The 15,448-nt window shown below is 47.3% G+C and overlaps 1 protein-coding gene across 12 annotated transcripts in view; it reads left to right on the top strand.

Annotated features, from left to right (window-relative positions):
* Positions 1-15,448, top strand: part of Zfyve28 (zinc finger, FYVE domain containing 28) — a 93,476-nt gene that overhangs the window by 54,929 nt on the left and 23,099 nt on the right. For 6 of the 12 annotated variants that reach the window (XR_003955626.1, XR_001784671.1, XR_868282.3 and 3 more), the window contains 3 exons: positions 46-135; positions 1,197-1,286; positions 8,387-8,488. Coding sequence is in view for 8 of the 12 variants with exons in the window: in XM_006503886.2 (XP_006503949.1) it covers positions 46-135; positions 1,197-1,286; positions 8,387-8,488 (282 nt within the window). In the remaining 4 variants the exon portion in view is untranslated. The other 6 variants (XM_011240725.2, XM_011240727.3, XM_011240726.3 and 3 more) reach the window with 6 other exon arrangements.

The raw sequence follows: 15,448 nt of genomic DNA, 5'->3' as shown, positions 1-15,448 counted from the left end.
GCCTGGGAAGCTGGTGAATGAAGGTCTGACGCCTCTGCCTTGCAGCTATGTCTCAGCCATGGTGCCAGTGAAGTCCCCCAGGGAGTACTATGTGCAGCAGGAGGTCATCGTGCTGTTCTGTGAGACAGTGGAGAGGTAAGGGCGGGCTGCTCAGGGTGGCATCTTGTCAGGGATGCCCAGGTGGGAAGACAGCTGCCTGCTGCTTCTCATGCCTACTGGTGCACAGAAGGCAGAGCCCACACGCACTCACACCCCAGGTTCCCTCTGCTCTGGTTCACACGACAGGTGCCCACAGGTCAGTGGAGTCATGTGACAGACGGGACAGAAGTGTGTGCCTTAGTAGGCAGCTGCTGTCTAGCCCCTCCCCTCCCCTGTCCCCTACTTCTCTTGTCCCTCACTTCTCTACTTCCTCATCCCCCACTTCTCTACTTGTCTGCTGCTCACCTCAGAGCCTCTGTGGGCCTGTGAGGGCTCGGGCCTGTTCACCACAGGTGGGTTATGACTGCAGCCCTGAGGCCTTGTTTGGTAGATTCTCCAAATAGTCTGGGGCCAAGATTTACAGAGATTTTCAACCGTGGTGCTTATTTTGAAACTGATTAAGTCACACCATACGTTGTTATTTTTTAAGAGGCAGATCGTTTGCTGTTTATGCCTTCAGAAGTGTTTCAAATTGCCAGAAAACAAGGTGGCTGAAAGTACATTTTGCTTTGAAGTCCTGATGGCTCAGCACCTGCTTCTGGGGTGTTTGTTGTATTGGGAAAGCCACCTGCTTACGGTGGGGGAAGGGAACTAACCTAGATTTCAGAGGAGGTGCTAGATTGGGGAATATTCTTGCCTCATGTTTGTGCTTGGCCCTTGAGTTGTCTTGGCTTCCAGGTTAGGCAAAGTACTGGTAATGACAGACACCTGACAGAATGACAGCTATCTTCCCACAGATTCCCACACCCCATTGCCCTTCCAGTCCTTAGTGTGACAGAATTGGAACGAGAGGAAATCAGACTGAGCTGTGGCCACTTGCCTGGGGCTTTCCAAGCAAAGCATGCCTTGTCTTCTGTGTGTAACTGAGGTGGCACAGGTCACCTTCCTCACCTGTCCCCTGGGTGTGAATCCGAGAGAAGATTGGGTACTCTGCTCCCCCCACCCCCATACTTGGAGTCTACCCAGGGATACCCTCTCACTCCCTTCCCCTCTGCCAGAGCCTTGGATTTTGGGTATCTGACCCAGGACATGATCGACGACTACGAACCCGCCCTCATGTTCACCATTCCTCGGCTGGCCATTGTGTGGTGAGTGTCCCCTGCTTCCTGGGTCCTGGCCATGGTCCTCACACACTGCAGACTCTGCTGTGGTTAACCCCCAGCAGTGCACAGTCTGGCTTCCTCAACAGAGAGGAGCCAAGTATTCAGAGAACTTCCTGCTTTCCCAGTTGGGGTGGGTGGCACTCATATTGCAGACTGAGTCAGTGAGTCCTGCTGCCCTGTGCTGGGACGATGAGATGGACACACACACAGTGCAGAGTCTTTTGGGTAAACAGTACAGGGCTTTAAGAAGACAAGGGGCTCTGGTTCCCAAAGGAGAATATGGTTTGAGTGAGTGGCTTCTGGTCTGTAGGAAGATGGAGCCCATTAGTTCAGGTGAGCTGTGGTCTAACTTGTGCCTGGGCCCACCAAGGGGACCCTTTCCCACTAGCAAGGTAGAACATATGTGGGGAGAATAAGGAACTCACTGGTCAGACTTGAGAGTCTTGTAGGGTTCAAGTTGTCAAGATAGAATGTAGGATCTGGGGTCTTCCATACCTCAAAGACTGTGTTCAATCACTTGCTAGGAATTCTGAGTATCTGGGACTAAGAGCAAAGCCCAAGTTGGAGCTCCATGTTTCTGTGTGGGTGGGTGTTCATGGGGTTGGCGGGGCTTGGTGATGGCTGGCTGGATATGAAGACTGGGAGATGGCCTGGCATGCGGGAGCATAGCTAAGAGTGAGGACGGAGAGTCCTGTAGGAGAAGGAGAGGGAACAGAGGCCAGGCTGCATCCAAGTCCAGGCCATGAGAGGTTTCACAGCAGGACCTCAGGGAATCTAGAGCGTAGACACATAGCAGCCTCCCATGGGAGGTGGAAACACAGGGGTGGAAAGGTGGTGGTTCAGAACAGCCAGTGTTCTGGGCCTGCAAAAATGGGGGCACTTTCCTCTGTTGTATAGGCAAGCACTGGGGTAGGTATTGGGAGAAGCAGAGCAGGGGCTGGTGCCAGTCCAGACACTCCCTGCCAGGAGCTGGCTCGATGGCTTAGATGTCTTCAGAGAAGGCCTTCAGGGTTATGTTTGAGCACTGTCTGGTGTTTACAGAACTCTCTAATAGCTCATTCCCACTCAGTCCCTTCCTTATACAGTCTCTCTGTCCTTACAGAGTCTCTTCCTTCTCTTCAGCATATCCAAAGGGTCACATCACAGCCCAGGGATGCCACTTTAAAATACCCTTAGTCAGCAGAACCTGGGAATAGCCTGTCTTTTGAGCATGTTGAGCCGGAGGACTGGACGTCCCCGATAGCCCACATAAAGTGTGCAGGAGTGACTGTTTCCAGGTGGACCTGTGGGCCTGGGCTGGCTCACAGCTGTCTCCGGTTCATTAAGAGGAAGTGGTGCACTGGTTTGGTCCTCATCTCTCGTCTTTGAAAAACAAAACAGAAAGTTCTTTGCAATGTACATCTTGTTAGTGCTGACCAGCAAGGGTCTTAGAGTGTTTAAGAACAGGCACCAACCCTTATCTCAATGAGCAATGCATCTCTGAGAGTGGATGCTGTAGCACAGAAAATCTCACCTCTCTCTTAACAGACCATTGTAAGTGCTTTGAAGTGCAGTACCCAACACTTACCCACAACCCAGGAGCATACACCTATGATATCCAAGGGCTGGCTCCCCTGGAAGCTCTGCAGACCCGACTGCCATATCGGACTGTGCATTTCCACCCTGCTCTGACCCCTGCTCTCCTGGCTGAGTGCAGGTGGGATTGGGGAACAACTTATTCAGAAGCCCTTGGGAGCACCCTGAGGTTTATCTCAGGCAACACACTAGTTTTAAAATAAACAGAGGTGTCAGACAGCCCCTGCTTGCGCTGTTTCCAGATTTAACTCTGGAATCTGGTTTTGTTTTCTTTTCCTTGTTGGTTGGTGGGTTAAGACAGTTTCATATAGCCCTAGCTGGCCTTGAACTCATCATGTGCCATCCTGCCAGCAGCTGGATCAGTAGCCCACCCAGAGCACTAGTCTTGGAGCAGAGTAAGACCGCTGTGGATGAGGGCTTGATTCTGGGGGGGGTTCCTCCTAGAGGTAGGCATGTAGCACCTTCTCCTCAGGGTGGGAGGAAGGCCTAAGAAAAGAGCTGAGAGGATTGAAGGGGTCTCCACCAGGCAGAGTGCACCCAGGGTGTATGGGAAAGGAGAGCAGACACAGGAACATGGCCCGCAGAGCGTGGAGCTTTGGCTGGCGACAGGGGACATTGCATAGTTAACTGAGAGGGTCCTCAGGAGCTGGCCCATAACCTCAGAGTCAGGTATGGATCTGAGGGAGCCAGAGGTGCAGTGTCTGTAGAATCCACCCAGGGAGACCCACTGTTGGCGCTTCTCTCTCACCACCACCCTTGGTGCTCTCTAGGGCCACAACCCCATGCTCTCTTAATTCTTACACTTAGCAGCTACCCAGGAGGCGGTCCAGGAGAGTCCTCCCTGTGTCCACATGGTGAGCACGTATTGATATTGTGTAACCACTGTGTGCCTGGCCCTGTACACATCCCAGAAGTCAGGCCATGCCTGGGCAGGGTTTGTCTGGAAAGCCGCTCTCCTTTAGGTTCCGATGTAATTTTAATGTATTTATCTTAAAAACAAAAACAAAAACAAAAACAGTTCCTTAAAAGAATAAAGAAACCAAAACCTATAGATCCAGTAGTGACTTTCCAGCCTGTCCATTTCGTTGACCAATATGGCCTGTGTCACGGGGTCACTATTGCCTACCAGCCCAGGATCCCACTGGCCTCCCCTGGATCAAGTCGGCATCAACCATATCTCCCCAGAAGGCCTGTCCACCCCACAGCAACCCCTGTAATTGGCTCTAGCACTTCTGTGCTTAGAGCCATCTGTGTGAGCCTGTCCCTTGGCCCCACCTACTCTTTGTCAGAACAATAGCACCTCTTAGCCTAGGGTAGCAGTGGTCCTGGAAATATTCAGATAAGAAGGGCACTGTACCTGTTCATACCTCGCCAAGACCTCACCTCCTAGATAACAGACCTGCCCACGCACGTGGGTGCCGCAGCCTAGCCTCTGCCTCAGTGATCCGTAAGGGATCCGTACTGCATATCCACTTCTTTCTGGTTCTGCCTTCATTCTTTACTTCCAGGTTCACATAATGATATACTCGCTCTATTTGGTTTTTAACACCTATAAGTACAGCTTCCCACTATCGGACCCTTTCATGAATTTTTCAGATCATAGTTTCACCACAGCTAAACTTGGGTACTGGTTGGCACTAACTTCAGAATAGTTGTATCACAGACACCTCACCCCCCTTACCCTTTGTGGGTACAAGTGCCACCTACATTCACACATATGTCCGAGTACATTCATTCATTCATTCTCTCCCTATCTCTTTCTTTCTCTCTCAAGCCTAGTTTTTGTTTCTGTAGAATTTCCGGTCCTGCAGGTGTATAAATAGGGTTTGTGCTGTGGGTGTGTATCCCCACAGGAAGGCAGGCTCCTCTCCGGCACTGACTGGACGGTGGAGCATGGTAGGCTTTGGTAGACTTTTGCCGCTTTGAATTGACAAGACTTAGATGCATATTTATACAGATTACCCATAAAGTAGCACTTGTAATAAAAATATTTGAGGGGATGAATATCTAAAACTAAGGCACTGACTGTCATACTTCTGTCACTAAAATATGAGAAACACGAGTGTTAAGGAAACATCCTCACTGTGATAAATACAGAGTCATAGCCAAGTGCTGTCAGTACAAGACTGATTTTAAAACGTAATTGACTTACTTCATGTTCACTGCTGTCTGCCTGCGTGTGTATCTGTGTGAGGGCGTTGGGTCCCCTGGAGCTGCAGTTAGAGCAGGTGTGAGCTGCCATGTGGGTACTGGGAAGTAAACCTGGGTTCTCTGGAAGAATAGCCAGTGCTCTTAACTGCTGAGCCATCTCCTCTCCAGCCTACTTTTTTTTTTTCTTTTTCTTTCTTTTTTCTTAAATTTAAGACAGGGTCTCACATGTCTCAGGCTGACCTGGAATTTGCTATGTATCCAAGAATGACCTCGAACTTCAGGTCTTCCTCTCTCCACCTCCCACGTGATGGGATCACAGGCATGCACTGATGGGATTAGAACCAGAGTCTCATACATGCCACGATAGTTACCTGCACGCCATGCATACCAGCTGAGTTACAGCCCTAACCCTCTGTAAAAATTAACACTTGTGTAAGCAAAAGGCAAAAAAATGTGGTTTTACCATGATGATAAACTACAAACAAAATAAAACAACATCTTAGCCCTTTAAAAATTTTTTATTAGTAGTGTATATGTATGGTGTGTGTGTATGTGTAAGCATGTGTCTGAGTTTGTGTGTGTGTATGAGTGAGCATGTGTGTATGTGTGAGTGTGTGTGTCTGTGTATGAATGAGCATGTGTCTGTGTGAGTGTGTGTGTCTGTGTATGAGTGAGCATGTGTCTGAGTATGAGTGTGTGTTTGTGTGAGTGAGTATGAGTGAGCGTGTGTGTGTGTGTGTGTGTGTGTGTGTGTGTGTGTATAGGTCAGTGGGCAGCCCGCAGGATCCAGCTCTCCTTCCATGGTATATATTCTGGGCATTGAGCTCAGGTTGTGAGGCTTGGTAGCAGGTGACTTTACCTGCTGAGCCAGCTGGCCCCCATTTTAACCCTTTCTGAGTGAGCACTTCAGTGTTGTCAGACACTGCCCACCACCATCCTAAAAATCCCTGTCAGGATGGAATGCCACCATCCCATCCCCCATCCTGGCACTCACTGCTCTTCTTCCCATGTAGATCTGACAATATGAGGAATTTTCTGTGAATAGAGCCACACGGAATTTGCTTATTTTCTCTCAGCACATTAAAATATGTTAGGATTTCTTCCTTTTCTTTTTTTTGGATTAATATTCCATTGAATGCAATTAAATGTTATTTGAAACATGAAGTTTTTGGGTGTTTGTTGTTTGTTTGTTTTTCCAGTGTTGGGGATGACCCCTGGGCTTCGAGCATGCCAGGCAAGTGCTGTATTACTAAGCCATACCCTCAGCCTTAAGTACAAGGTTGAAAAAACAGCATTCAAAAGAATAAAATGACTAGGAATAAATTTAGCCAAGGAGGTCAAAGACATAGCTACTGAGGACTGCAAACCATTTGTGGGGGAAAAAAAATAGGAAAAAAAAATCTACCAAGATAGAAAGGCAGCCCATAGCCTATGTTCATGGACTGGGAGGCTCTCGATGCTCTCCAAAGTGACCTTTGGATTCACAATCTCTGCACCCCCCCCCCTCCCCTTTTATGGAAGAAATAGAAAAGCCATCCTGTTAATTCTCATGGAGTCTCCATGGATCCCATAGAGAAAACAAACAAACAACTTCAAAAAGAAACACGAAGAAAAAACGATCCACACAGCCTGTTTCAAAACTTACTGCAAATAAAAAATGGTGGCCCTGCCCACTTAGGAAGATCTGATGGCCAGCGAAATGGAACCAAGATCAGAAACCCTTCTGTCTGTGCCCAGATGATCCTGGGCCAGGATGCCCAGAGCTTCCTTTAAGGAGGAAGGGATGCTGTGTTCAGTGAATGCTGCTGGGACACGGCTGCCACATCTCGAATGGTTATCACCGAATCTGTGTGGCAGCATGGTCACTGTACCCAGATAGTTAGCATTCACACCAGTCTGGATGTTGCGAATGCATTTCAAAGATGAATTGCCATTTAAATGAATAAAGTTTTGGGTTCAGCAGATTGCCCTCTTCAGTGCAGTGGACCTCACATAATCAGTTGAAATCCAAGGAGAAAACAGGCTAAGATCTCCTAAGTGAGAAGAGATTCTGCCTGTGACTATAGTGACCGTCCTTCCCCAGGTCTCCAGCCTACTTCCCATGTCCCGTGCAGTTGGGCTCTCTCTCTCTCTCTCTCTTCTCTCTCTCTCCTCTCTCTCCTGTCTCTCCTGTCTCTCTGTCACACACACACACACACACACACACACACACACACCCTCCCTGTCTTCACCCTTTCTCTGTTTGGCCTCATGTTTCCAGGATACAGTCCCTACCACAAACCCGCTTCTGTCCAGTGTGAGCTCACCGCGCAGCAGGACCACAGAGCCCAGAGGCGGCACAGTACCTTGCTACTCTGACTTTGGATTATTGTTTTGCACATGGAACCCAACCTTTCAAGGGAAAAGAATGCCTTTGATTCTGCTTGTCACTTTTTAACCAAACTGGGTTTGTTAAAGAAGACTGTTACAGACAGGGATGCTGTGGAGTGGCAATAACTGGGATTCTGTTGGCAAGGAGATCAAGTCACAGTGGTGGAAACAAGTAGGGCTCTCCAAGCAGAAATTCCAGTAGCCCTAGTCTGTGCTCAGATGAAGGAGCAGAAGTAATGAATGTTTTGTGGGCTCCTGAGAGAGAGAGATGAGCTGAGGCTTGGCTGACACAGTTGCTCTCAGAGCTGGGCAGTAGGCCATGGAGCTTCCAGAAGGCGGCAAGTGAAGGTAGTTGCCAAGGGCATAAGCTGATAGAATCAGGGCTGCCCAGAGGTGGCACCTGAGGGAGCTGGCCTTCAGCGGGTATTGAGCTGGGTGCCAGATGCTAAATGCTAGGCTGGGACAATGAGGAAAGCTCCAGCCTGTGCATGGAGGGGGCACCCAGGGAAGGGTCAGTCCTGCCTGTGGGTAGACAAGAGGCTGTTTCCTGCCCTGAAGTGTGATAAGAGCCACACGGGTCTCTAGCTCATGCTTGGGTTTTGAACCAACAATTTTAGGCTTGCTTCTCATGAGCCTCTACAGATCTAGTCTCAGTTTCAGTGAGGTAGACGTTAGTAATGAATGTTCATCTCATCTCTCTGCAGCACTGAAGTGAACAGATAACACTCCATGGTTGTTAGATCCCTGGTGTGAACAGAGCTAATAAACTTGATGGTAGGGTCTGGATAGTAATTGTAAATCACCTTTTCCTTGACTTGTTGAAACTTTACTCATAGGAGGTGAAGGGTGAAGCCATGACTTTGCTAAGTGTGGGTGCCCCGGGTCCCAGCTGGTTGTCAGTCTTCTTGTGCATGCTGAAGCTGAAATCACAGGGCTCATTCAGAGGCCTACAGAGCCTAACCACACCGGCTTGTGTGTCTTGATTACAGTGGCCTTGTGGTCTATGCAGATGGACCCCTGAACTTGGACCGGAAGGTGGAGGACATGTCTGAGCTGTTCCGGCCCTTCCACACGTTGCTGCGGAAAATAAGGTGAGGGCTGAAGTCACATGCTCAGCCCACCCCGACTCATGAGGGCTGGGAGGCAGGGATTGATGTCACATGCTCAGCCCCCTTTGAGTCACCAGAGCTGGCCACACATCCTCCTGTGTCATACCTGTGCCCACAGTGGCTCAGGCTTACCTTTGTCTCCTCTGCCTGGGCCTCAGAGTGGTTGGCAGCTCTTGAATGCCAAGCTCAGTGGAACTGTAAACTTCCTACCGTGGGTGTACCACATGGCTCAGTGCTTGCTCTCAGTTCATAAAAGCTCCGAGGTTCCCTTCAGGCAGCTCATGTGTCAGTCCCGGTTAGCTAGGCTCCTCAGGTTGTGTGGATCCCTTCTGCGATGCCAAACCTTTCTCTTATTGGACAGAGGACCGCCCAGTGGCTCTGTGGGATGGGGATTCATACCCTAGGGATGGCCTCATGATGGACTGGAAATGATGTGGAGGCTATGACCATCCATCTTCTGGGTGCCTTACTGGTGTTTTCGCCTTTGGCTCTACATAGTGGGTCCTGGGTGGGTCCTTGTAGCACCCTATGAATTTGGCAGAGTATCCAGAGCCTCCTCAGAACCTTTCAGCACAAGGTGGCCTCAGGCACAGTTAGTGAGGCCAGAGTTTCTTTGTAGACACATAGAATGTATATTTATACAGAACAGATTTAAGAAGAGACTCTTATGATCTTTTCCTGTGGGCAGCCCTGAAGTCTCAGAACCTCTTCAAGTCAGCAGACTGGGAGCTCACTCTGTTTCACAGTTCAGTTTATCCAGTAGATGGCTGTTGGCTGTTTTCCTCTCACTCTGGGTGGAATGCAAACCTAAGCCTTGGAGGCTGAGGACCTTCCCTTCTTGGTTCCAAGGTGAGGGATGGCTGTAAATGAGGAGAGACAGCAGACAGTGCTGAGGCCAGGAAGGTAAGCACAGCCTGGCCTTAGCTGAGGGGTTTCTCAGAGGAAGGATGGGGCGGGTGCTGGGGTAATAAAAGGAAGTTTCGTGGGCTCAGGAGAGAGCGAGGGCCAGAGAGCATCTGAAAATTCAAGGCAAATATTTCCTTGCCCAAGGTTCAGGCTGGGCTGCAGAGCTCAGGGGCAGTGGTCCGGTGGACCTCATCAGCACTGAGGGCAGCCAGGCAGTACATCTGCTGGGTTCAGATGGAGGAGGAGTCCCAAAAACCTTTAGGAGCAAGGGAGGTTTCTCACAGTCCTGCAGACTCTCAGGAGACAGTTGTATGCCTCAAGCTCACAGCTTGTTACCCTGGAGATATTTGCCAAATGTTGGCAGTTCATGGGATGGAGGGTTGGGAAACTAGAGGAGGCTGAGTTGGAGCTCAGAGGGCAGAGCACAGAGTCTGAGGACCCTGATGTATGGGAAGATGGAGGCTCACTAGCCTCAGAGTAGCAGTAAGCCTGCTGGATGTCTGGGCCAATGTGATAATGGATCCTACTACCACTAGCCAAAGACTGGAATCCCCTTAGCACAACACAGCATCACTTGCCACTGTTAGAATGTTTTCTGATGTCCATCATGCAGTTCAAACCTGTTGAAAAACGTGAAGCAACAAAAAAAATGATTTGTAGTCAAGAGAAAAACATGTGACTCATAAGGTAGATTTAACAGACAAGGACATGAGCACAGTTATTAGTATTGTACTGCAGAACATAAAATAAAGAGGGTGTTGGAGAAGAGGAAGGAGAGTTTACCAATTTAGAATCAATTAAAACTATTCTATCTGGGAGTTAGTGGTGCACACTTTTAATCCCAGCACTTGGAAGGTAGAGGCAGGCAGATCTCTGTGAGTTTCAGACCAGCCTGGTCTACAGAGCTAGTTCTAGGACAGCCAAAGTTATACAAAGAAACTCTGTCTTGATAAAAGCCAAAATAACAACAACAACAACAACAACAACAGTAGTAGTAGTAGCAGCAGCAACAGCAGCCATTATTATTTTCAAGAGCTAAATGTTCACTGTCTGAAAACAAAAAGCAGTGTATAGATCCAAAAGCAGAGCATGGAAGTAACAAACCTGAGGCTAGATCAACAAAGGAAGCACAAATGGGAGCCCAAAGACTAAAAGGAGTGAGGAAGCTAGTACACACGAGCATCAGTCGGGGAGACGTGTGCAACACACTCAGATGTCTAACACAACTCACTGGGATCCCAGAAGGGGAAGAGAGACGTGGAGCAGAAGCAATATTCAAAGAAAATGGCCTAGGGCTTTCCAAAACTGATGAGAAATCTATTCATATATTCAGGAGACACAGATCACAAGTAAGATGAGCACAGAACATTCCTGTGCATGTCATAATAAAATTACCAACAACAAAGACTTAAAAACTGTGAGAGGAGGAAAATAACATATTACTTTAAAAGTAGCATAAAATAGACCCCCTCTTATACACACACACACACACACACACACACACACACACACACAAACAAAAACCTGAGCATGGTGGCACATACCTATAATTCCAGTATTTGTGTTCAAGTCCAGCCAGTGAGAAGGAGGAGGAGGAGAAGAGGAGGAAGAAGAGGAAGAGGAGGAGGAAGAAGAAGAGGAGGAGAAAGGAGGAAGAAGAAGAGGAGGAGGAGAAAGGAGGAGGAGGAGGAAGAAAGGAAATGAAAGCAAGCAAGAAAAATAATGAGATGGGCATGGTGGCGCATGCCTTTAATCCCAGCACTCGGGAGGCAGAGGCAGGCGGATTTCTGAGTTTGAGGCCAGCCCGGTCTACAAAGTGAGTTCCAGGACAGCCAGGGCTACACAGAGAATCCCTGTCTCAAAAAACAAACAAACAAAAAAAGAGGATACTATGAACAATTTTATGTCGATCAACTTGACAATTTGAATTAAAGAAACAAATTTTACAAAACGTAATCAAAGCTGGCAGAAGAAGCAAAATTTTATAATACAGTATTAGTAAGATAACTTAATCTATGATTTAATCCTTCCCACAAATAAAATATCAACAGACTAGATCATATGGATCAAGATACAGTTCTCCAGCTTATGATCACGAGGCATTGCAGAAGAATGGGGCATTTTTTTTTCTCTAGTAAATGGGATGAGCTAATAGGTATCCATGTGAGAAAATGGTCTCGTTTATGGATGTCTCTTGCTGTCAGGATCACTACTGCAATCCCATACAAAATCAATTCCAGATAGAATAGAGGTATAAATGTGAAAAGAGAAACTACTGAGCTTTTGGAGGAAAACAGTTAAGATCATCACTGTAACAGTAGAGGAGGCAGCTGTTCCCTAAACAAGACACAGAAGGACCAACTGTTAAAAAGAAAAAGTGTGGTTGGAGCTACAGTGCAGTAATGAACACTTACCTAGCATGGGTGAGTCCCTGGGTGCAATTTTCAGCACCACTTAAAATGACATATTAAGCTTTATTATATTAAAAATATCACACTGGTAGACACCTGCAAGAGAGTGAAATGTGGGCTGAAGACCCGGAGAATACACCCATCAAGATCTTAACTCCCAAACACAAAGAAAATCAACAAAAAGAAAAGCTAGTATAAGTTTTGAGTAGCGTGTGTAAGGATTGGTTAGTGCAAACTGGTGCTCTGCTTCATTCCATGATGCTTGTCTTAGTCAGGGTTTCTATTCCTGCACAGACATCATGACCAAGAAGCAAGTTGGGGAGGAAAGGGTTTATTTGGCTTACATTTCCACACTGTCTTCATCATCAAAGGAATTCAGGACTGGAACTCAAGTAGGTCAGGGAGCAGGAGCTGATGCAGAGGCCATGGAGGGATGTTCCTTACTGGCTTGCCTCACCTGGCTTGCTCAGCCTGCTCTCTTATAGAACCAAGACTACCAGCCCAGAGATGGCACCACCCACAAGGGGACCTCCCCCCTTGATCACTAATTGAGAAAATGCCCCACAGCTGGATCTCATGGAGGCATTTCCTCAACTGAAGCTCCTTTCTCTGTGATAACTCCAGCTGTGTCAAGTTGACACAAAACTAGCCAGTACAATGCTGAATGAGGTCCCATTGCGCGTGCACCAGGGGGACATGTTTGTACTGTCCAGGACAGAGCTGCCGCCCGAGGCCACAGACTCAGCGTGTCCAAGCTGTTATTGACTGTGTTGTTGGTCTTCATTGTCAACTTGATGGGATTTAGGGTCACCTAAGATACATGTTGCTGGGTACGTCTTTCACAGTGTTTCTAGAGAAGACCCACCCCATATGTGAGTAGCACTATACAGCAGGGCTGGGGATCTCGGCCTGAATAAAAAGGAAAAGAAGAGAAAGCCAGTATCTCTGTCTCTGGTTCCTGACTGCACATGCATTTTGAGCATCTAACTCACATCTCAGCTGCCATGCTGAACTGTATCCCCCCAAACCACAAGCCAAAATAAGCCCACCTGTCCCTTCCCCACATCAGGCTTTTTTGTCATAGCATTGAGAAAAGCAGCCCATACAGCAACGCTATGAGCCAGTAATCTCTTCCTGTGTGGTGGACATTCACACGATGCTCTACAGGAGAGGCATGCAGCAGTGCCAGACTGTGGCAGCCAGATCTCATTAGTAGACAGATCAATAAGTGGTATGTTTACAGAACAGAAGACAGTAGCCTTCTGAGTGAATGATCTACAACAGTGTGTCTTCCTGCGAGTGAATCTTTCTTCTTGAGTATGCCGGTTAGTTTTTTTTATCAACTTGATGCAAGCTAGAGTCATCTGGGAAGAGGGAGCCTCTATAGAGAAAATCTTTCTATCACATTGGCCTGCAGGCAAATCTGTGTGGGTTTTTTTTTTTTTTTTTTTTTTGACTGATGACTGACATGGGAAGGCTCCGCCCACTGTGAGTGGGGCCACCCCTGGGCAGGTGGTCCTCGGTTATATAAGAAAGCAGGCTGAATCAGCCATAAGGTGTTCCTCCATAGCCTCTGGGTCAGCTCCTGCTTCCAAGTATACCCTTAATGACAGACTGTAACATGGAAGTGTAAGCCAGATAAACCCTATCCTTCAAGGTTGCTTTAGTCAGGGAGTTTTATAGCAACAGAAAGCACAATAATGCCCTGAGCTTAGCAGATACAATGATTCAGCAACAGAATGCCCACTTCAATTTGAGTTTCAGGTAAACAATGAATACTTTTATGTCAGTATATTCTAGACACTCACCTACACATTTATATCAGTGGACAGTGTCTGCCACAAGACCCTGTAGGCTGCAGATTCTCATTTCTCTATATAACGATGACAGATAAAAGCATGTCTGCTTGTGAAGTTAAGATGGCAGCAACTAGGGAGACTGGAGGCATGGGAGTATACTGGGGATCCTGGTTGATTACTTTGGGGTATGGATACTGTTTGTGATTGTATTTGGATTAGGAAACTCAAGAAGCATTACAGTTCTTTCCTTGATATAATATTTTAATGTAGTCTTTGACAATTTCAAAATTGTATACCATGTCTTTTGTTTGATTCATTTTGGGGGTTGTTTTTAGAAACACACTGAGTGTGCTGCCCATATACCATGGCACATAGTCAACCTACCAGGGCTTCTTTGTGCAATCAACAATATGGCTTTATCATTAAGTTTTAGTGGACAAGCAAAAGCAATGACGACAGCCTGAATCCTGAATCGTCCTGAGGGTCTCTGGGATCTTCCTGACCAACAGACTAAGGGGAGGAATCCTGCCTCTGACACTGGATGCTTTTTAGAAGCCTCACAATTCTGAGAAATACATGGACCTTTCTGCCGGTTCATAGATACATTGGAATCTTCACTATGGCATGCAGACTTCAAGTACATCCTGGGTGTTCCCTGGTAGAGAACAGCATGTAGTTGGTCTGTTGGCCCTGCCTTAGGCTCATCCTGGTCCCTGTCACAAAGGCAGCCTTCATGCTCAAGGCTCAGCTTCAGTGTCCCTTTCTCTTTTTTATTTTTTTTCTCTCCTGACCACAGTTGTGCCTCCCTCCTTCCCTCCGAAACCCCCGCCTCCGTGTCCCCTTCTTGAGGAAACCATCTCAAACTCAGCCAGGGGCCCCACTGCTCTCTCCTTGGCTTGTGTTTCCTTCCTATCTGTTGTCATCACTGTGGAATGTGCGTTGTTTGTACAAATGCTTAAACCTGCCTCACTCACCTAGAAGCTGCCTCACTTAACCTGGAAAGGCTGGGCCATGCTTGCCTTCTCCCTGCAAACCCGTTGGTGTCCAGAGTCTGGCAGAAATATGGCTGGTTCTTAGTACTATTTAGTTCTTTTTAAAAAGGTACAAATTCCTAGGTCAATAAACTTGTGTATTGATTTTATTCTTTAAAGCAGAGGTTCTCCACCTGTTGGTTGCTACCTCTTCGGGGGTTATATATCAGGTATTCTGCATATCAAATATTTACACTATGATTCACAACAGTTGCAGAATTACAGTTAAGAAGTAACAATGAAATAATTTCATGGTTGGGGGGTCACCACGACACGAGGAACTGTGTTAAAGGGGCACAGCATTGGGAAGGTGAGAAGCACTGCTTTAAGGTTTGTACTAGGGCTGGAGAGATCGCTCCTCGTAGTTAAGAGCACTTGCTGCTCTTCCTCAGGACCAGGGTTTGATTTCCAGCCCCTATATGGTGGCTCACAACCATCTGTAACTCCAGTTCCAAGCCATCTGATGCACTCTTTTAGCTTCCATGGGTACCAGGAATACATGTTAAATAGATATACATGTAGGTAAAACACCCCTACACACAAAATAAAAATAAATAAAAAATTTAAAACAGCTTTTATTAATATAGTCACAATATTCTTATGATCAAGGTCTTATGCATGGCAGACAAATGCTCACCACTGAGCTACATTCTCATCTAGCCAGGGCCTTGGCACTCCCAGCGAGTGATTCCAGAGTCTCATGTTTAAATATAATTTACAAATGTAGTCACAGCTATTCACACTTCCACACCTCGTGGTATAAGAGAGAGCTGGCGACCAGGTTTCGTTTTGAAG

Source organism: Mus musculus, chromosome 5 (genome assembly GCF_000001635.26).
Source record: "Mus musculus strain C57BL/6J chromosome 5, GRCm38.p6 C57BL/6J".
Lineage (NCBI taxonomy): Eukaryota > Metazoa > Chordata > Mammalia > Rodentia > Muridae > Mus > Mus musculus.
This window is presented reverse-complemented; position numbering and strand designations above follow the sequence as displayed.